Genomic DNA, 23221 nt, shown 5'->3' with positions numbered 1-23221 from the left:
TCCCACCCCACCCCTTCCCCTCCCTCCTCCCACCCACCCCTTCCCCTCCCTCCTCCCACCCCATACCTCTGGACTCCCAACCCTTCCCTGCAATAGGTGGTGGCTTGTGTGTTTATGTTATGAATTGTGAGAAAATGAATGTTTAAAACCCCTAGTAAGGTGTATCGTGGTGAAAAATGTAATTCTACCAAGTTTCGTCATGATTAACATTGGGAGCTCAGAGGAGTAGGATCACAAACAAACAAACAAACAAGAAGACGTCATGTGGAGCACGATACTTGCAAAATCCGCCCCCCACCCTGAAGAAAAAAAATTCCATTGATACAGCCAATTGTCCATTTCATCAAGATTAAAATTGACAATCTTGATCAAACCTCAGGTCAATAGGAAGAAAAGTGACGATTTTTCAGATGAAAAATGATGATTTTGGAAGGTTGCCCTTAAGTTGACCTTTGACCTTTTGACCTCAAAAATAGTTCGTTTCCCTATTTATTGACTCAATGTGCAAATGCTGTTCAATTTTCAAGTCAATCCGATGAAAATTGAGGATTTTAAAAACTTGGCCGATGTTGGCCTCAAAAATAGTTGGTGGTTGAATTCAGTGACCATATATGTAAATCCTCTTCGAATTTCAAGTCAATCAAATGCAAATTGATGATTTTAGAAATTCGGCCTATGTTGACCTTTTGGCCTATGTTTACCTAAAATATAATTAGTGGTTGAATTCAGTGACCAGATATGCAAGTCCTCTTCAAATTTCAAGTCAATTGGATGAAAAATGAGGATTTTAGAAATGTGGCCTATGTTGACCTTTTGGACTATGTTGACCTTAATATACTTGGTGGTTGAATTCAGTGACCAGATTTGCAAGTCCTCTTCAAATTTCAAGTCAATCGGATGAAAATTGAGGATTTTAGAAATTTGGCCTATGTTGACCTTTTGGCCTATGTTGACCTCAAAAATACTTGGTGGTTGAATTCAGTGACCAGATATGCAAGTCCTCTTCAAATTTCAAGTCAATCGGATGAAAATTGAGGATTTTCGAAATCTTTCCTATTTTGACCTTTTGGCCTATGTTGACCTTTTGGCCTATGTTGACCTCAAATATACTTGGTGGTTGAATTCAGTGACCAGATATGCAAGTCCTCTTCAAATTTCAAGTCAATCGGATGAAAATTGAGGATTTTAGAAATTTGGCCTATGTTGACCTTTTGGCCTATGTTGACCTCAAATATACTTGGTGGTTGAATTCATTGTCCAGATATGCAAGCCCTCTTCAAATTTCAAGTCAATCGGATGAAAATTGAGGATTTTAGAAATTTAGCAAAGTTGGTGACCTTTGGCCTATGTTGACCTTTTGACCTTTTGACCCACAAAAACAATAGGCTTCTTGCTTTTGACCAACTCTACCATTTAGTGAAGTTTCGTGAAGATCGGTTGAAAATTGTGACCTGTAGGCTGGTGACAAACAAACAGACAGACAGACAGACAGAACCACAAACGCAACCGACCAATATACTGTTGAAAAATCTTCGATTTTACAAGTAACAAACAATGTCTCATTCACTTTAATACAGAAGATAACATTGCTCCAATTTCCTAATGAAATGAAACAACATCATAAATGAAGGCAGATCGTACAAAAAGGTGAAACAATGCGATCTCAGGTAAAAATACAAAAAAAAACACACCAGATGACACTGAGACACCGCAGGACACCGTGGGGTCCGCACTTTGTACTTTGATCCACCGACCAGTTATTACAAAGGAGAATAGGATGTATTTTTTGTTGCATTTAACAGTGACAGTGCATTGGAAACCATAGCATGCGTGCACACACACACACACACACACACACACACACACACACACGCACACACACGAAAAACAAAAGTCTGAGAACAACAAAAATGTATTCAACAGCTTGGTCCATGAATCGTGATCCATTACTGAAGCGGAGGTGGATAACTTTGAATCCTGCAGGGGTGCAATATATGTACTGATGTACCTGCACAATAATAAAATATATGTCTGGGCCACAATGTCCACCTTCATGACGTTACTTTTTCACTCAATATGTCTCTTCCATACTTTGTTCCCGAGCTGTAGAGGGAGCAGGAGGACAGGGAGAGGGGCGGGGGTGGAGGAAGAGGAGCGGGGAGAGCAGGAGGGAGTAGGAGGACGGTGATGGGGCAGGAGGAGGGGTGAGTGGGCATGAGGAGGAGGGGTAAGCAGAGATCAGGATGAGGATTGAGAGGGGAGCAGGAGGAGGAGTGAGTGAGGGGAGGGGTGAGTAGGGAGTAGGTGTCGAGTAAAAGGGGCGCAGGAGGAGGATGAGTGGGGAGCAGTCGGAGGGTGAGCGGGGAGCAGTAGGACAAGGAGAGAGAGAGCAGGAGGAGGAGGGAAAGGGGAGCAGGACTAGGAGGGAGAGGGGAGCAGAAGGAGGGGTGAGTGGGGAGCAGGAGGAGGGGTGAGTGGGGAGCAGGTGGAGAGTAAAAGGGGAGCAAGAGGAGGATGAGCGGGGAGCAGTAGGACAGGGAGAGAGAGAGCAGGAGGAGGAAGCAGGAGTGTGTTCCATTACCAATAAGCTTGAAGAGCACTCACCAAGTGGCTTGAGCACTCAAGCTAGCACTCAAATAAAACAGTCGATAAGGATTGGCTGGCTTGGCAAGTGATAGCAAGCTGAATGGTAATGGAACATACCCCAGGAGAATGGGGTGGGGGAGTTAACTTTCCGATGTTAACTTTCCCATGATGAAGGGATCCCTGCCTGTGCTCCTCAAGCAACATTGTTAATCAACCATACCGATGGAAAGACGGCTTTGAGCGCAATTGCCAGAGGCTTTTATGCAACCGGATTCTGCACACTGAGGTATTGTGATTTTTCCGAGGAAAATTGCAATAAATCACAGTAGAATTGACAAAAACAAAAACTTCATGAATGAAACGAATCTGCCGAGTCACAAATATCAGCACGCTAAGATTGCCGCCGGGGCACTTCAAACAGGCTTCATTTGTGCTGATGGAGATGCATGGCTCATCGCCCCTCCAGGTTTATGATAAGACGTCCGTGCTACCACGGCGTAAAAAGATGCGTGTGAACATCGTGGGGCCACACGTAGGTCTCTCAAAATACCACCCGTCGTTAGCAAATTCCATCCCGTCACTTTAATGAACATGGAGGAGGTATCTCCTTAGTCTTCTTTTTCTTTCTTATTAAGTTTTATGGTATTTTCAGCACTGCGGGGCCCAAAAAATACACCATGCACCCACACATAACAGCAGTGAACGAAGGAGCCTTTATGCAAACCATATCCTCTATGGATTTCCCACTCTTTTAAAAATCTCAGAACTTTGATTATGTACTTTAATTAGTCCGTGAGAAGCCATCATGGAAAATTACATCATATAAAGCATAAAAGCGCTCCATGGTCGTAATAGCACCGACAAAAAGTGTTGTATACAGTGATTCGTAGGTATGAAGATCAGACATTCAATTATGTGTGTGAAGAAAGTGAAAAAATTGAGGGCTTAATCATGCAGAAACTGTTGTGGCCTGTTCCAAGGCAAGGTGTTTTCGAGCAGGCTGAAACTTAAGACCCTGTGAGGGATAGCGGGCTGACCAAGGAGAAAGCCTGATTTTGTTACAATTTAATGAGCCAGTTAATTATCTTCTAAAGTGGTGTTTTAAGTTACCCAAACACCCAGTTTTCATTCATGCGCTCCTTTGGAGTTCCCCTTATTTGCCTGCAAAGTTTTGGGCCACTATGTTTCATGGTTTTGGAGTTATGGAGGAGACGCACACATAAAACGCAAGCACACACATACTAACTGACTGATACACATTGTCTTTTATTATTATAGATAAAATATGTTATAACTGATAATTATGATTTATGTTAACAGACGATTATTATACAGGTTTTGGCACTAAGAAGGAAAGAGTTCAGAATACAACTGTTGTTGGGGATGTTAAGTTATAAATCCAATCCCCTTCCTTTCCTTTCGTCACCCTCACCCAAACAGCATGAGGTTGGAAATTTCATGAAATCATTGTAATTATTCCTGCTGTGTTTCTTTAGGTCTTCCAACGGAGACAAAATGGAGGTACAAATTTCTTCAGGCCATGGGCAGACTATGAAGAGGGCTTTGGGGACCCTGCTGATGAATTCTGGATTGGTAAGAATGGCGATTTGATGTTTTCCTCATTAAAATTCAGTCTTATCTATCGTGCATTTACTTTAGAGCTGCAATTAATTATAGTTATTGGTTTCTTTTGAAAAGATAGAAAAATATACCATTTCGTATCTGCAGTATCCTTGCCAAATTAAACGAGTAAATTTCTGTTTCTTTACCTGCAGCATTACTTTCTGTTACATCATTGAGTAATGCTCAATGGAGTGGTTCTATAGAATGGCTAGAACTTCTGGACCACTTGAAACCTTCCTGCCATAGCTGAGGAGAGGTGTGCCCTTGAACCTCCTTTAGCATGGCGCTTATAGGGAGGTGAGAGCTGAGGGGAGGGCACAGAGGAATTAGAGGGGGAGGGAGGGGAAAAGGGTGAGAGAGAGTGGGGTGGTAGGGGGGGGGGGGTGAGAAAGAAGGAAGGGAGGGGGAAATGGGAGGGAGGAAAGAGAGAGGGGAGGGAGAAAGGAGGGATGAGGGTGAGAGCGAAGCCTCACCACATGTCACTATACTGTACACTCTGGGAGGGAGGAGTGGTCCGAGTATGGGAGCGGGATCGAGCGAAAGAGAGAGGGATGGGGAGGATAAGAAGGAAGAGGGGATGATGAGGAGGGGGAGGGGAGGGAGAGTAGTGGCTAGAGAGGGAGGGGTGGAGGAGAGAGAGGAGTGGGGGAGAGACAGAGAGAGGAGGGGGAGAGACAGAAAGGGTGAGGGGGGGAGGGGAGAAACAGAGAGGGGTTGGGGAGAGGCATGTAAAAAAACAGCTTTTGATTCCTACCAACCCGTTTTCCATTACCTTCAACTTGCCACGTATGCATTGTTAATCCGACGTGTGTGAACACCATGGCGCTGCCACCGTAGGTCTCTCTCAAAATACCACCCATCATTAGCAAATTCCACCCGTCGCTTTGCAGACTATGGAGAGGGAGAGATCTTCTTTGTCTTCTTTTTGAGTTTTATAGTGTTTTCAGAGCCATGAGGCTCTATATATGCCATGCGCCCACAGACATAGCAGCGGTGAACGAAGGAGCCTTTAGGTATTCTATGGCTGAGTTTCACTGTAATGATTTCCAAGTTTGAAGAAGAAGAATGATCAGAAGCAGACTTTTCCCATAACGTTTTAAGAGTTTGAATAAAAAGTATGAACATAAAGGTTGAAGAAGATCTGGGTGGTGTATGTTGGCTAAATGTAGGGAATAATAAAATTAATGTTGTTTTTTTTACGTTCATGTTTTGGCAATCTCATTAGTAGCTGAGTTTCTCTGTCATGCTATGAAGAAGAATAAAAATAAGCGCTAATGCTTTGTTCACACTGTTTCTCTGTATTCTGTTTGTTTACAATCACAATAATGAAATTATGACAAATTGGCATAAAGATGAACTTGATGCATTTTGCAACTTGGAAAAACACCGTACGCTATGAATTAAAACGAATTAATGCAGAAGGAGAAGAACAGCCTTGCTTACATAAATACACTTAGTTATAAGAATCGTTAATGTTGCTAAATATTTCAGATTTCACTCTAGATTTTGATACTTATTAGGTGTATGGGATCTGATTCTCAAATCCAAATCCAGATTTCGATTATATGCTTCAATTAGTCAATGAGAGTAGATAGTGCAAGCCAAGGCACGTTTCAATAGGCCAAAACAAAATAGCGGCTAAAGAACCCAGCGATGTCACAGAGGGCTAACCAAGATGGCGCACCACCATGTTAGTAAGGCTTATTTTGTTTTTGTTTTTAGCTCAAATGGTCTTTAGTCCGGTGAGCTTATGTGATCGAGCAGTGTCCATAGGTCAATTTCAATCATGCACTCCCATGGAGTTCGAGAAGTATGCATGCAAGTCTGGGACCACTAGGTTTCATGGTTTTGGAGTTATGGAGGACACACACACACACACACACACACACACACACACACACACACACACACACACACACAGCCTTTATATATATATATATATATATATATACACATCCCCCCCACCCCTAACACACACACAAACACACGCAAACATCCCACCCACCCCACCCCCCGACCCCCCCCCCCCCACACACACACACATCCAACACTCCCACCTCCACACGCACACCCCAACCCCCCCCTCCCACCCTCCACACACACACATATCCACCCGCCCCCCACACCCACACACACACTGTGGGCCATAAAGATGGAATATTTTTTTTTCAACAAATTTTCATAGCATCATTATTTCAATCTAAATTACCATTGGCATTTATGGTGCATAAAACCACTTTTCTTTATTATTCTGTCTCTTACGCACATTTGACAGTGATTTTTATTAATTATCAGTCCTAATCGGTTGGTGTCTTGAGCGTAAAACGACAATGACGACAATAGACAGTAAATTAAGGATCATGACACATTTCTTTTTAATCTCTGTCAGTTTTCCAGATAACATTTTTTGGGGTGATTTCATGGATCAATTTGCATCACAGTAGAGTCCTTGTTGTTACTCAGTCACTAATAGCGGGTATGTCCACCCCTGGCACGAATCAGGGCGTGCAGACGTCGTGGCATGCTGTCCACTAGCTTGTTGACGACGTCAACAGGCATAGCATCCCATTCTTCCCTCAGAGCGTCGGCCAACTCCTGCAATGTTTGAGGAATAACATCTCTGTCATTGATGCCTCGGCCTAGGGCATCCCATGCATGCTCTATGGGGTTCATATCCGGCGAGCAAGCTGGCCATGGCAACTGCTCCACGCCCTCTGCCTCAAGGAATTCCCTTACTGCAGCGGCCCTGTGCGGTCTAGCGTTGTCGTCCTGCAGTCGGAAATTGTGTCCATACACTCGTCTTGCATGTGGAAGGCAGTGGTACTCCAATATATCCCGGTACACGACGGTGTTGACGTTTCCGTCCAGAACCACCAGTGGCGATTTCCCTCCATAATGGATGCCGGCCCATATCATCACTGAGCCGCCACCACCTTGAGTCGTCTCGTGGATGCAGTCATCACGAAGGTTCTCCCCGGGTAATCGATGAACTCGTTGTCTCCCATCTGTACGGTCAAGGATGTAGCGGCTCTCGTCCGTGAAGACAACATGTCGCCAGTGTCCAGGATGAAGCCTTCTGTGCTCCCTAGCCCAGCGAAGACGAGCAACTCTGTGGCGAACAGCCAGGCGTGGACATTTAGTCAACCGTCGTGCTCGGTAACCATGTTGGAGCAATCTCCGATTAACGGTTGACCGGGAAACGTGGATCCCATGATGTCTCCTTCACAAGCGACGAAGACGACTCGTCGGCATTTTCCGGTTTCTGCGGCAGAGATTCAACAGTTGGCGATCATCTCGTCTCGTGGTCAATCTTGGACGTCCTGGAGGTTTCCGCGGCCGCACATTCCCCGCCTCACATTGACGTTTCAGGATCTTACAGACTGTACTCTGTGATATCCCGACGACATCTGCGATATCACTCTGTTTGTAGCCCTCCTGCCGCAGTGCTACCACTCTCTCGCATATTGCTGGTTCCGTTGGACCAGGCATAGCCCAGGGAACGTCTCTACCGATTTTTCTTGCAAACGGTACAAGGAACTCGCAAAAAAACCAGCCTCGTTTAACACAGTGTTGAATCAGGGAAAGGGACAGAATATCACATGCATGGGCTTTTATAGTCCCTAACAAAAACAATTATTACGTAATACACATTTTTTCAATGTTATCATATCACCTGTGTAATGGGGAAACGTTATGTAATCACTCAATTACCCTTTTGTTTACACGTAGACTGTCAAATACCAAAGAAACTGTGGAATCATGTCAAAAATATTTTATTCAATCTTTATGGGCAACAGTGTATATATATATATATATGTATATGATCCACCACGCGGTAACCCGGGTTGCCCCGTGATATTTAATCATTTTACATAATTAATTAATGTGACACAAAGGATTTTCCTATCACACAAACCCGGGTTACACTCCCCCTAAAATAGATTAATTAAATGTAAAATGATTAAAAATCACGGGGCAACCCGGGTTACCGCGTGGTGGATCATATGTATGTGTATATATATATATATATATATATATATATATATATATATATATATATATATATATATATATATGAGGTATATATGAGGTATATATACACACATACACACATTAGTTGGCTGTCTTTTTTGTTGTTGTTCCTGTCTGAGCACGTAGCTCAAGTAAAGAAATCCTATTTTATAATTTTCTGCACTGTATTATTGGCTATTTTCTCTTATTGTCTTTGTGTGGTGGCCACTCAAGCCACAAAATGGATCACCAACCTCTTCAGACTGTAACAAGGAAATTTATTGAAGTTACGTGTACACGGAGAGAAAGGTAATCATATAGATGAGTATACACCAAGCAACCCTCCCATTCTCTGAAGGACAAGCGTCGAGTCCGTGGTATTTATACAAAAGCAGGGAAACGCTGGCGGGATCAACTCAGCATGGTACCTCCCTCTTAAGATTTTGGGATGCCAGCGTGGCAACAACAATTTCTGAAAATGATTTCTTGCATAAACAAAGTTAAAAGCTCACCACATGCCCAACTCCACTCAGCTATGTTTCTTTAAGCTCCATCTCCAATCTTCCCTAGCAACACAACAAACCCTTCACCAAAAGCTGATTTTCATCCGATCATCAGCAAGGTTACATGAAAACCCACAAGTTACAATAACAACTGCTGTCAAATCTAGAATGCAATTCATTTTTCCCTTGTAAACAATTACCCATGATACTACTTATTTTCCGTTAGCTTTGATTGGACAGAAATGACAATTACCATTTGTCAGCTTCTACATTTGTTCATGTGAAGAAGTACGTAAATATATCTTAATATATGTGACCTGCACGTCATACATACACACGCTCTTCAATGAACCCTAAATTTTATACAATGGAAAGAAAGATAAAAATTTCAGCAAACAAAGATGAAGCATGCTTGGTAGATCTACCGATGAAGCACTACCGATGGTATTTATAAAGAAGCCTTAACCCAACCCTGGGGATGGACAATCTGTGCACAGAATAGATGAAATGAAATGCATCATGTTGACACTTGATTCAAAAACATTATCTCTTAAATTTCACAAAAAACCTAGCTTTTCTCAATTATTTGTTTGTAAACAGCAATTCCCTTTGCACTCCCTCATGAGTTTGTCTGGAAATCATGGATGAACTGTGGTTTACTTTGCTGTCTCAGAGTTACGAGTAACAGAACTTTTATTGTTTATTCAGAGGCAAACAGCCTTGTGGAAAAGTAGTCGAACATTTATTATTACAAACGATGGAGTGATGGAATGAGGTGCAAGTAGAGGTGCAGAAACGCCATTGTGGTGGAGAAGGCTGTGGTAAGCATCATTAGTTTATTTTTTTCTGACGAAGACTAAAGACCAGATCACAATATTTACTCCACAGGTTCTAACAAAGATGAGCAGGGAATGAAGGTGAGTGAGTGGAGTTGATTCCACTGAGGAACAGGCCTGATGTATGAATGCGCATATTCAATTGTACGTTGAGCATCTTATTTCAGAATGCATCTCAAACCATTATATTGGCCTCATCATAAATTGAGAGCTTGGCTGGAAGCCTGATAATGTATTACCACAATCTACAAACAATGTGTGGTTTGAGATAACACCCCCTTGTTCTCTCTTCCCTTTCCTAAACCATAGGCCTGGCACCTTTGCATACCCTCAGTTCGCAGGCTCGTTACGAGTTGCGTGTGGATCTCCGTGATGGGAGGTCTACTGCTTTTGCTTATTATGCTCGTTTCCACGTGGGCAGTAACACCACCAACTATCTTCTGCGTCTTGGACCCTTTCTTGGAAATGCTGGTGAGATTGTGAAGAAAATTTATTGTTTTCACACAACCAGGGCACGTTTTGTGCCCAATAATCTTGTAAATTCCAAGCAGGTAGAAATTAAAGTGGCTCATGCACAAAAGTAACATCAACTTAAAATTTTACAATAGTTGCACCAAATAGTTACCATTTGTGTGACATGAGAAATTTTGTGTGACATAATAAAGTCATATTTGTGTGACATATGAGTAATTGAGATATAATTTGTGGCATTCCAGGGGAGATATTACAAGAAAGAAAAAAATAGATTGGAGGCATAAAACATGAGTCTCTTTAAAAGTGACGCATGTACAACACTCAAATAAATATCCCATAAATGTTCAATCCTATAAATGTTTTTATTTATATATATATATGTATATATATATATATATATATATATATATATATATATATATATATATATATATATATATATATATATATATATATATATATATATATTTCTTTTCTACAGTGGCCATGAAATACCAACTTACCTTGAACGTATTTCCTCTCACCTATTGTTTTCACTCTTGTCTCCTTCTCAGGTGACTCTCTCATGTACCACCATGGACGGGTGTTCAGCACCCCTGACAGGGACAATGATGGTTCGCTTACCAACTGCGCAGAGTCTTACCGTGGAGGATGGTGGTACCACAACTGCCATCAGTCAAATCTCAATGGGCGCTATGGAGACACCAGTCATAGCAGGGTAACCAATATATATTTCACTAGATATCCTAATCATTTGCCTCTCATTGTCAATCATAGGTTAGGATATATTTATTAAATTGGGATGTTAAAAATAATTAAATAAACGAACAGGATTATAACAAATAAATTAACATTTGTTCCAAATAAATCAAACCTCGGTCCTCTGGTGAACCGTACCAGTGCTCTGCCATCTGAGCTATCTGGCGACCCTGACCAATTTTATTTATTTTATTTTATTTTATTCATTAATTTAATTGTGTTTCTATGCCCCCCAGTGGTGTTTGTAATAGCGTACATGGATTCCTCCCCACCCCCCATTGGAGGAAGACCCTCCCGTGAGCATGCCGTTGGTGCTCCTATGATTGGCAGCGCATGCGCTGGAAGCAGTGACGGAAAGAGAGTGGCAATCATATGTGTGGGAAAAGTGCATGCTTGGTCAGGGTCGCCCAGATAGCTCAGAATGCAGAGCAATGGTACGGTTCACCAGAGGAACTGAGTTTGGTTCCTGGTCTGGGCATGTAATTTTCCCACACAAGTCAATTAATGTTTAAGAGAATTAAAACCTCAGAACTGACTCCTTCAGAAAGACAATGATTCATTCTAATTTTGCCAGACCACATAAAAAAGAAAACTTAATAAACTGGAACAGCACTCATGCAGCACACAATTGAAACAGCCGCTGCACTCGTAGAGCCTCACATGTTCATTCTGAACAAAAATATCATCATTAACAGAACACGCGACTATTATGGCCCACTGCTCTTATGACCCATATACACGTATCTATTATGTTGTGGTGCTGCGCACACACGACTGCCAGAGAGGTAGGCCACAACGCGTTGGTATAACAAAGAGTCTTTATTCAAAGCTCGTACTTCAGCATTGAGCGGGCTCGAGCTTAGAGCCCGCATATATGTCCCGAGGCCACGCCTAGTCCCCGGGCGTGGCCGATCGGTCGAAAGGCGGGGCATGTGCTTTCGTTCCCTGCCTGGACGCTCGGGCTACCCACTGGTGCGCGGCATTATTTCCCCTTGCGCCCCCCCCCCCCAGAAATCCCGCGCACCTGAAGGGTGAGTTTGCGGGGAAGCCGGATGACCCGGCCGAAACGCCCCCTGGCGGTGGGTGCAGGGCTGGGGGGTAGCGGGACGGCCGGGCTGGGGGGTGCCAGGGGTCCGACCGCCGGGGGGCGACCTCGACGCGGAGGCAGAGCTGCTTGCGGGGGGTGGTCCGGATTGAGGTGGGCCGGCTTGAGGCGGTCCACGGAGATGCGATCCGGGGCACCGCCGATGTCGATGGTGAAGTATTTGTCCCCGGTCTCCAGCACACGGAAGGGCCCGTTGTACAGGGGCCGTAGCGGTGCCCGGTGGGCGTCGTGCCGGACGAAGACGTACTTCGCCGTGCGAAGCTCCGGGGCGATGTGGGAAGGCGGGCAACCGTGGTGTGCCGTCGGCACTGGGGCGAACCTCCGGGCGGTCTCCTGAAGGGCGGAGCGCTGTTGCGCCGCGGACCAAGGAGCCGTGGAGTCGGGGATAAATTCACCCGGTACCCGCAGTGGGTGCCCGAAGACCAGCTCCGCCGAGGACGCGCGCAGGTCGTCCTTGGGTGCCGTCCTGAGGCCCAGCAGGACCCAGGGGAGTCTGTCGACCCAGCCGCCGTCGCGGAGGCTGGCCCGGAGCACGGCCTTCATTGAGCGATGAAAGTGCTCGCACAGGCCATTGGCCTGGGGGTGGTAGGCCGTGGTGCGGTGTAGTTTCACCCTGAGCCCTTGCGCCACCGCGGCCCAGAACTCCGAGGTGAACTGGGGGCCGAGGTCGGACGAGATGTCCGAGGGGGCACCGAACCGGGCAACCCAAGTGGCGATGAAGGTTTGCGCCACATCAGCCGCAGACGTCGCCGCCAATGGGACGGCCTTCGGCCACCGTGTGGTGAGGTCCACCATGGTGAGGAGGTGGGTGAACCCCCGCGAGGGGGGCAGAGGTCCCACCATGTCAACGTGCACGTGGTTGAACTGACGCTCGGGCACCGCAAATGGGGCCAACGGGGCCTGGGTGTGGCGGTGGACCTTTGCGCGCTGGCCAGCGAGGCACGTCCTGGCCCAGCCGCGGATGTCCTTCCGGAGGCCATGCCAGACGAACTTCGCCGCGACGAGCTTCTGTGATGCCTTCGTGCCCGGGTGGGACAGGCCTTGGATGGCGTCGAAAACTGGGCGCCGCCAGCCAGCGGGCACGATGGGGCGAGGCCGGCCGAGGGAGACGTCGCATAGGAGGGCCGCACCCGCGGCGTCGAACGGCACCTCGGTGACGCGGAGACCCGTGACGGTGGTCCGCAAGGCCTGGACGCCGGGGTCGGTGGTCTGGTCCTCTGCCATCCGGGTAAAGGTGGACCGCGTGCACAACGGACCGGGAAAGGCAATCCGCCACCGAGTTGTCTTTACCCGCCATGTGAAAGATGTCCGTCGTGTACTCGGACACGGCAGAGAGGTGACGCTGCTGCCGTGCCAACCATGGTTCGGCGACCTTGGCCATCGCGAACACAAGGGGCTTGTGGTCGACAAAAGCCGTGAACCGACGGCCCTCCAGTAGATGGCGGAATTGTCGGACCGCCAGGTGGAGCCCGAGCAGCTCGCGGTTGAAGGTGCTATAGCGGCGTTCGTGCGGGCGAAGCTGCCGGCTAAAAAACGCCAGCGGTTGCCAAGCACCACGCACCCACTGCTCGTGCACCGCGCCCACCACGTAGTCCGACGCGTCAGTGGTGAGGGCGATCGGTGCATCGGGCGCCGGGTGCGCCAGCATGGTGGCGTCGGCCAGGGCCAGCCTTGCACCCGCAAACGCCGCGGCCATCGGCTCCGACCAGGCGATGTCACCTTTTCCCGGCTTGCCCCGGAGGGCCTCGTGCAAGGGGCGGAGGAGCTGGGCGACGTGGGGCACAAAGCAGTGGTAAAAATTTACCATGCCCAGGAACTCCTGGAGCCCCTTGATCGTGCGGGACCACGGGAAATCCCTGACCACCTCCACCTTGGCCGGTAAAGGGATGGCCCCATGCCTGGTGATGCGGTGCCCCAAGAAGTCGATGGTGGCGATGCCGAAACGGCACTTGGCGGGGTTGATGATTAGGCCATGCTGGCCCAGGCGTTCGAAAAGCGTGCGGAGGTGGAGCAGGTGCTCCTCTCGGGATGCGCTCACGACTAGGATGTCGTCCAGGTAGACAAAGAGGAAAGGTAAGTCGCGCAAGACGCTGTCCATAAGCCGTTGGAACGCCTGGGCCGCATTCTTCAACCCGAAAGGCATTCTCAGGAACTCGAAGAGGCAGAAAGGGGTGATGACGGCCGTCTTCGGGACATCGTCCGATTGGACGGGGACCTGGTGGTAGCCCCGGATGAGGTCCACCTTGGAAAACACGGTCGTGTTTGCCAACCGGGTGGAAAAGTCCTGGATATGCGGGACCGGGTAGCGGTCGGGGGTGGTGGCATCATTGAGCTGGCGGTAGTCCCCGCACGGCCGCCATCCTCCGCCGGGCTTCGGCACAATGCGCAGAGGAGAAGCCAAAGCGCTGTTGGAGCGCCGTACGATCCCCAGCCGCTCCAGCGTGGCGAACCCCGCTTTCGCCACCGCGAGCTTCGTGGGTTCGAGTCAGCGTGCCCGGGCATAGACCGGCGGCCCGACCGTGGGTATATGGTGCTCCACCCTGTGTTTAACGGCCATCGCTGAGAAGGTGGGCTGCGTGAGGGCCGGGAAAGTGGCGACGAGGCGGGTAAAGTCGTCCGCTGCCGGAAGCGTGCAAACTAAACTCGCCGGGACGGAACCTTCCAGCAAGCCGCTTGGCAAGCCGCTCGGTGAGCCGCTCAGTGCGCCGCTCAATGAACCGCTCAGCGAACAAGCGATTGAGCTGAAGGTTTCGGCCTGGACGAGCCGTCTGCGCTTCACGTCGACCAACAGCCCATTCGCGCATAGGAAGTCCGCACCGAGCAGTGCCATTGGCATGCTGGCGGTCACGAACGACCATTGAAAGCGCTGCCTTCCGAACCGCAGTGAGAGGCAACACTTCCCGAATGTGCGGATGGGTGTACCGTTGGCGGCAAGCAAAGCGAGGCCCGGCCCGCGGTTTGCTTGTCGGACGTGGAGGCGGGGAGGACGCTTACCTGTGCTCCTGTGTCGCAAAGAAAACGGCGCCCGGACAAGGTGTCCGTGATGAACAGGAGGCTGCCGGAATGAGCTAATGAGCACCGGCCCGGTCGTTTCCCGACCTGTCAAAAGAGCACAGCGGGTGACACGTTTTAGCCTTGCGGTCGAACCTGGCATGGTAGTAGCACCAGGTTTGCGGCGGCGGCGGCCGCGGCGGCCGTGGTGTTGGCGGCGGCGGTAGTGGGCGGGGCGCAGCAGCGGCCACGAGGGAAGCCGGGGGCGCTGTAGCCTCTGCCCCGGGATCCACTACGGCAGCACCGTACACCGACCGCGTGTTGCAGGCCGCGAAAAACTTGTCGGCCTCTACGGCCAGGGTGCGGGGTTCCTTTATTTTGGAACCGGCCAGCGCGAGGCATACCTGTGGGGGTAGCTGGCGTAGGAAAAGCGCCCGGAATAAGAAATCCGGGGGCTGGTCACCAAGCAGCGACAGCATAAAATCCATCCAGACGGATGGTCGTGTGTCGCCGAGTTCGGGAAGGTCCAGGAGGCGGTCGGCCCGTTCGATCTCCGTGAGCCCGAACGTGGCGAGCAGGAGACGTTTGAGCGCCTCGTACTTGTTGTCGCCCGGTGGGCGCCGAAGGATGGACACGACTCGGGCGGCAGTGCCGGGCCCGAGGGCGGCGACCACGTGGTAGTACCGGGTCTCGTCCGCCGTTATGCCTCGGAGCTGAAATTGAGCTTCGGCCTGGACGAACCAAACGTCGGCTTGCGCCTCCCAAAACTCCGGGAGTTTAACTGCGACGGCGTTGGTGGCCATGGCGCGTTCGGTGGTCAGCAACGGCTGAACCAATCGGGCTCACCAGTGTGGTGCTGCGCACACACGACTCGATTGCCAGAGAGGTAGGCCACAACGCGTTGGTATAACAAAGAGTCTTTATTCAAAGCTCGTACTTCAGCACTGAGCGGGCTCGAGCTTAGAGCCCGCATATATGTCCCGAGGCCACGCCTAGTCCCCGGGCGTGGCCGATCGGTCAAAAGGTGGGGCATGTGCTTTCGTTCCCCACCTGGACGCTCGCGCCACCCACTGGTGCGCGAAATTATTGCCCCTTGTGCCCACCACAATGTCACAGTTTCTTGGCATGCGTTATGAATGTCAGAAATAAAATTCTTCCCTTACATTGGGTCATAGATCAGATGTATGAAGTTTCAGGGTTTTTTTGGAATAAAGATTTCAATTCAACCAGTTATGCAACTAATTATTGCAATAAAAATGCAAGTGTCTGATAATTTACTTGCTTTCAGAAAGTATTCACACCCCTTCACTTTTTTCACATTTTGTTATGCTACAGCATGAAATAAAAATGAATTAAATGAAGTTTTTTTTTTTGGCACTGATCTGCACATAATACCCCAAAATGACAAAGTGAAAACATGATTTTAGAAATTTTTACAATATAACTAAAAATGAAAGGCTGAAATGTCCTGAGTCAATAAGTATTCAACCCCTGTGTTATGACACCCCAAATTGAGCTCAGGTGCATCGAATTTCCTTTGATCATCCTTGAGATGGCTCCACAACTTGATTGGAGTCTACCTGTGGCCAATTCAATTGAATTGATTAGATATGATTTAGAAACCAACACACCTTTCTTTACAAGGTCCTACAGTTAACAGTGCATGCCAGAGCAGAAACTCTACCATGCAGTCCAAGGAACTGTCCATATAACTCGAATATAGAATTGTGAGGAGGAATAGATCTGGGGAAGGTTATAAAACAATTTCAAGAGTAAATATGGAACTACCCAGTCTCTTCCTAGAGCTGGCCATCCGACTAAACTGAGCAACCAGGCAAGAAGTATAGGAGGTGACCAATAACCTAATGACTACTCTGACAGAACGACATATTTCCTTGCTGAGGTGGTAGAACCTGACAGAAGGACAACAGTCTATGCAGCGCTTCACAAACCTAGGCTTAATAGGAGAGAGCCAGACAGAAGCCACTCCTGAGAAAAACGCACATGACAGCACGCCTGGAGTTTGCAAAAAGACACATGGAAGACTCAGAGCAAGAGGCAAACGATTATCTGGTCTGAGATGAAAATGGAATTATTTGGGCTAAATGCAAAGTACTACATCTGGTGGAAACTGAGCACAGCTCATCACCCATCTAACACAATCCCTATCGTGAACCACGGTGGTGGTAGCATCATGCTATGGGGATGCTTTTCAGTGGCAGGGAATGGGAGACTTGTAAGGAGAGACGGAACAATGAATGGAGTCAAACACAGGTAAATACTTGAGGAGAACCTGCTTCAGAGTGTAAATGACCTTAGACTGCGGTGAAGATTTACGTTCCAACATAATAATGTCCGCATGCATACAATCAAAGCAACACTGGAATGGCTTCAGAACAAGAACGTGAAAGTCCTTGAGTGGCCCAGCCAAAGCCGAGGCTTGAATCCCATTGAGAATCTGTAGAAAGACTTGAAGATTGCTGTTCACCGCCGCTCCCCATACAACATGACAGAGCTTGAGCAAATCTGCAAGGAAGAATTGGAGAAACTCCACAAATCCAGATGTGCAAAGCTGATACAGACATACCCAAGAAGACTTGAATCTGTAATTGCTGCCAAAGGTGCTTCAATGAAGTATTGACTCAGGGGATTGAATACTTATGTACGTGTAAATTAGATCTTTTTGTATTTCATTTTTAATTATTTTGTAACAATTTCTAAAAAAAACAAAAAAAAAAACACTTTTACATTATGAGTTATTATGTGTAGATCAGTGACAAAAATCTCAATTTAATACATTTTAAATTCAGGCTGTAACAACAAAATGCGAAAAATGTCAAGGGGTGTGAATACTTTCTGAAGGCACTGTATCTGGAAATCTTATCAATGAGATATCCAGACAGCCCTTACAGGTATTGATACTTTTATCACCGTTAAATTAAAATATTTTTGCTTAATATTGTAAATAGAGTCATGTGATAAGAGTTTAGTGTGTAGTGATATAAAAATTTATGTTCGCAGAACATAGCCTAATGAACATTAATCTGCACATCATGCACTTATTTATGAACAAAACAATTGTGTGATGTGTCTGTGTGCAGGGGGTAAACTGGTACTCATGGAAAGGCCATTCTCACTCTATCTCCTTTGTTGAGATGAAGATGCGGCCATTGAAGTTAGCTGAGCTGAGGAACAAGAGACGAAGAAAGCACACACAGCCGTGATGGCATGAGTAAATGCACTCTCACTGACTGTTCGATGTTCACAATTCAGCGTGCATTCAGTCGCTTCTTAGGCCTTGAAAGAAAGTGAATATGCCAAACAATCCTATCCACCAGGTGTGGCAGGTGGTTACATGATTGCATTTTGAAAGTTCTAGGATTTGAACGATGCACGTGAAGGTCACACAACCAAAAGGCATTCTCTGAGTCTGCAGTCAATCATACTATGACATTTAGATTGTATCATCTATTAAATTAGCTCAAGTACATAAAATCAGTCTCCAGATTATATTGCTACATCCTACTCTATGATAAGCACAATTAGGGATGTTTCCGATCACTGTCAAAACATCAATCACACCAAAATGTACCTGCATAACACACTGTCCTCCTTACAATGCTGTTGCTGTTTTTTGCACTGCAGAGGACTGATATTTAATGATCAAAATAGATACTAGAAGAGCCTACCCGTTGCTTCACTGATGGACCAAATAGTCATCACATCTCTTGCTGCTAGAAGGGGGAGGGGAAGGGGATGGTCAGAGAGGGGATAGAGAGGGAGGGAGAGGGAGGGGTAGAGATATTCTGCATATACATATTTTGGGGGAGGGGGGTTTTGACAGGCTCCTCCATTTGTGGGGGTGGGGAGGAGGAGGGAGGGGAGAAGGACAAATTTACCCGTGCAAAGGGTGCTTTAACCGAAGCGTTGCCCAGGTAAAGAAGAAAATTGTAATACCCTGTGTCATCAACACCAGGTGGCGCTGCACATTTACATAGAGAATGTATGCCTCCCTCAAGCATTCCCCCCCATCTCCCAAAACCCCCACGTGAGGCCATGGCCATATAGTCAATGTTACCCCCCATATAGTGAAAAGTTGTATTTGAACCCCAAGTTTGGAGTTTGCAACTTAAAATATGTGGCTGTGCATAAAGAACAAAGACGGACAGACAGCCACCGAGAGCAATTACGTTTATATATATAGACAACAGCACTTTGATTGACAATTTCTAACTGCATCACTCAATCTTGCAAACATCCTTACTCAAACTGTCCTGCATTTTATATCATTTTTCAACCATATCTTTATATTTCTCTCTCTCACTGCTTTTTGAATAAGCCTGGTGTTGGCTTAGCGGTTACCCGGCTTGGGATCCTGGGATCCTGAGTTCGTAATCCCGGTCGATCGCTGAACTAACGCCAGGGGGGCTGACTCAGCCTGTCATCCCTCTGAGGTCGCCAAATTGAGTACTAGCTTACTTGCGGTGTGTACCCCGGTTTATAAGAGGTACACCGTATCCTTGCGCATCGTAAGAGGCGACTAAGGGCATCCGGCCATAAAAACATTGCCTCAAACAGGGAGCCATGATTGTCGTGGGGCCCACAAGGCTAACCCCCCTCTAGCGGGGAAAAATGGCCTTAAAACGATCATTCATTCATTTCATATTCTCACTGCTGTTTGAATACATTTTTTAGTCTATTATCTCTCAAGTTTTCAGCTATTGCCGTGACGTTTCATGTAAGAGTTAAATAATATTTCATTACATTTGTTAAAAAAAACATTTCCTTTTTCTTAAAATCACTTCTGACTTACCTCTATAAGTTTCCTTATTCGCACTCCCTTGCACCTTATCCCCTTCGTTTCAACGACACCCCATGTCTTGCAGTAGACTACTTCCTTGATGTCAAACCCCCCACTTTTACAACTTTCTGTCGATGACTCTTCGGTTTTTTTTTACTACTTTCCATCTTTCCATCGAGCATTCCGCCATATATAAACAACACAACCATGGTGTTTTGTATTTGACGTCATAATTGTGCAAAGTCAATAAGCACGTCGGATATTATCGACAGGGTAATTAGACAGAATGTCGATGAGGAAAACGTTCAAGAGGTTTATGAGTAACTGTTGCTTTGTTATAATTCCTGGACTAGTCTCATTAAGCCTAGGAATTGAATGTTAGAGATTTTTCTGATACAAGATCTAAGCTCTGGCCAACCATGGTTTGGGTTTTGAGGACCTGTTGTTGCTGCAATCAGGTTGTGTTCATAATGGATGCCTAAATATGGTGGATGTGCATGGCAGGCATCTACCTATTAACCAACCTGTTTAGATTTTTAGGACCTGCTGCTGCGTTCAGGCTTTTAGCTTCTACAGTTAAGTTTAACATCATTAAAAATAACTTGTATTTAAATTTATATCTTTCAACGAAGCGTTTCTGTCTTGTTGCACTTTTAAGATCAATAAAATGTAAGTATTCTTGGCTTGGATGCACTTTTCATTGTCTCTCTCATGTCACTTGATTCGTTTTCGATGCTATTTATATATTTAAACTTTTATTTATATTTTATTTATATTTTTTAGTCACTCACCGCAGGCAGGTTGGTGGTCTTTCTGTCTTCTACCGACTCCTCTCCGGCCTTGCCCCAGCTCTCTCTGCGCTCAGTCCTCTAAATATTCCTACAGGTTGCACAAGATCTGCCAGCAACCCTCTAATGGTTAAACGGCCGAAATCTTGGCTCTCTGCTCACCTTCACTCCTTCATTCCTCTTTTCTCCCGTCTCTGGAACAAACTCCCTCACTCCCTTCAATCCCACTCCTCCCTCCAGGTCTTTAAAACAGCTGTTCACCACCATCTCTTATCTTCCCCCATCCAAAACCTTGATCTTTTCTACCCCCGCTCATTCACCCCAGATCCACTTTGTTTAAAATTCCAACTTCTTTCCTGGAAGTCCTTGCAGTGTCCATATGTTTTATACCTCTCCCACCCCCCCCCCCCCCACCCCCCTTCCCATGCCTCCCCCTCCCCAAAGCCCTCTCCCTCCCACAGATCTCTCGATGTCCCTGCTCTCAAATGTTGTGTTTGTGTCCTTTCCCCTCTCTCCCCATCTTGTCTACCGCTCCCCATGTTCTATGTGTCGGTTTGTCTTTCTGTGTGATTAATGTTAGCTCTTTCACGAGCCTCGATCTTGTATACAAAAAAAAAACAAAAAAAAAACGGAATCTGGAGTCACTGGAGAGTGAGGTGACAGAGGGTAGAAAGGTAATACATTCAGTGTGGCAGTAGTGCAATAGGTGTGCACAAAAATCAAGGGAAAAGATTAAGAGGAAAGAACAAGAACTTAGCTTGATGGAGGATACCCAATGTGCAGCTGGCTTTGGACGCCAGCTTTGATATATGGTCTGCTCAGCAGAGTCTATAGATTGTATATGGTGAGACTGAAAAGTTCAACAAACTGAAGATCTTCCATTGGTTGGTCATGAAAATATAAAGGTGGGTAATTTTGATAAACTTCTCTGAGAATGTGAATTATTTCCTGGATTTAATGACGTCGGCGTCAGGAAGGGCATCCGGCCATAAAAACATTGCCTCAAACAGGGAACCATGATTGTCATGGGGCCCGCAAGGCTAACCCCCGCTCTAGCGGGGAAAATGGCCTTAAAAACGATCATTCATATTCATTCATTTAATGACATCATGGAAAAAGTGTCAGGCCTTACGAGGCCAGCAGAAAGTGAAGCATGTGCTCCCACAATGCCAGTACGATGTGGTAATGTATGGAATATTGTGGAATCATCATTAAAGAGGAAAGGGTGGTTTTCCAGTGCATCACAGAGGTCAACTAGAATGACACTCGGTAGAGCGTAAACCTCCGCCAGGCTGAACAGTTTATGTTTTGTATACCTCTGATAGGCCGGATCTGGATTCAGACCTGAACCAAAATCTAATCAGCTTGTTCTTGTCACCTAACCAACTCATCCACCAAGTTTAGTCATAACTCGTCCATAACTTTTTTTAAATATCATGCTAGATATCATTTTTGGCCATGACACTCAATTTCAATGCCACGACAGGGGCTCCATCTCAAGACCCTAGCATCTCAAACCAGCCAGCTTAACCGTTAAGGCAACACCAGGCTTTCTCTCAATGGTGAAGAATCACTTTTAAAATTTTAGTATGCGGATCCGGATCTTCACCAAAATCAAATCAATTCATCCTCGACAAACGCCCCACTAAGATTTGTTCGAGTCCATCCATACATTTTTGAGATATCATGTTATATATTGTTTTTAGCACTATCACTCAATGGTGAAGAATCACCATCACTGAATGGTTAAAAAAAAATTTTTTTAAGTTCTCGTATCGGGATCTTCAACAAGATCGAATTGATTCGTCCTTCTCAAACACCCAACCTGTCACGTATTGTAGTGGAATTTTACTGAAGGTGAACCCAGGAGTGCTCGCTTATCCCACTAAAGGGGGCGTCTATAAGACCCGGGACAACCGCGGCGCAAAGACACTCCAGCGACACTTACTGTGACATATAGTCCTGTAGTTTGAATGGTATGTATGCCCCTATATGCTGTACTTGTTTTGTTTTGCTTTGCCTATTGATATCGGACATTGCCCTTATAATACTCCGATTCTGATGTCTATTGCATGAATGTATTTTTACAGGATGTTACCACAGATCTAAATGATATTAAACCTACCCAAGGGACAAGTCGTGTCTGTGGTTGATTTTCACGACATTTAATATCATTTAGATCTACGAAATGGCTAAACCCAAGATGATCACGGTACCGACTCTCGATGCGGGCGCACAATCCGAGGAGTCGGGGTCGGAGTTCACCCACTGGCTCAAAACGCTGGAGAATTACTTCGCCGCGCATGAAACAGAGCCCACTGCTGCCGCTAAGCTGTCCATGTTACATTTGAAGGTCCATCACCGCGTTTACCGGTGCATTGCTCGCTTTGAGACGTACGCTACAGCTCTGGTCGAGCTAAAGCGACTATACATAAAGAAACGGAGCGCCGTGCACGGCCGGCATCAGCTCTCTCAGCGGCGACAACAACCCTCGGAATCGATCGATCGCTACGCGCAGGAGCTGCAGCACCTTCTAGCGGACTGCATGCAGGAGGTACGGACCCACGAGCAAGTGCAGGACGACCTTCTCCGAGATTCTTTCGTCTCTGGAATTAGCTCTGGAGCCTTGAGGCTCCGACTTTTGGAGACCCCGGATCTGACATTTACGGAGGCACTATGGCTGGCTCACGTCTTTACAGATGCCCGTGAACAATCTACTGCTTATGACCACTCACGAGTCGTGG

The 23221-nt window shown here is 46.6% G+C and overlaps 1 protein-coding gene across 1 annotated transcript in view; it reads left to right on the top strand.

Moving 5' to 3' along the window:
* Window positions 1-20378, top strand: part of LOC137423049 (tenascin) — a 143330-nt gene extending 122952 nt beyond the window's left edge. The window contains exons 13-16 of the mRNA XM_068109823.2: window positions 4083-4179; window positions 9869-10030; window positions 10588-10751; window positions 17990-20378. Of these exons, the coding sequence (XP_067965924.2) occupies window positions 4083-4179; window positions 9869-10030; window positions 10588-10751; window positions 17990-18112 (546 nt within the window). The 3' untranslated portion in view covers window positions 18113-20378. The remainder of the gene's footprint in view (window positions 1-4082; window positions 4180-9868; window positions 10031-10587; window positions 10752-17989) is intronic.
* The last annotated feature ends 2843 nt before the right edge of the window (window positions 20379-23221 follow it).

Source organism: Myxine glutinosa, chromosome 3 (assembly GCF_964187855.1).
Source record: "Myxine glutinosa chromosome 3, kmMyxGlut1.1, whole genome shotgun sequence".
Classification (NCBI taxonomy): domain Eukaryota; kingdom Metazoa; phylum Chordata; class Myxini; order Myxiniformes; family Myxinidae; genus Myxine; species Myxine glutinosa.
This window is presented reverse-complemented; position numbering and strand designations above follow the sequence as displayed.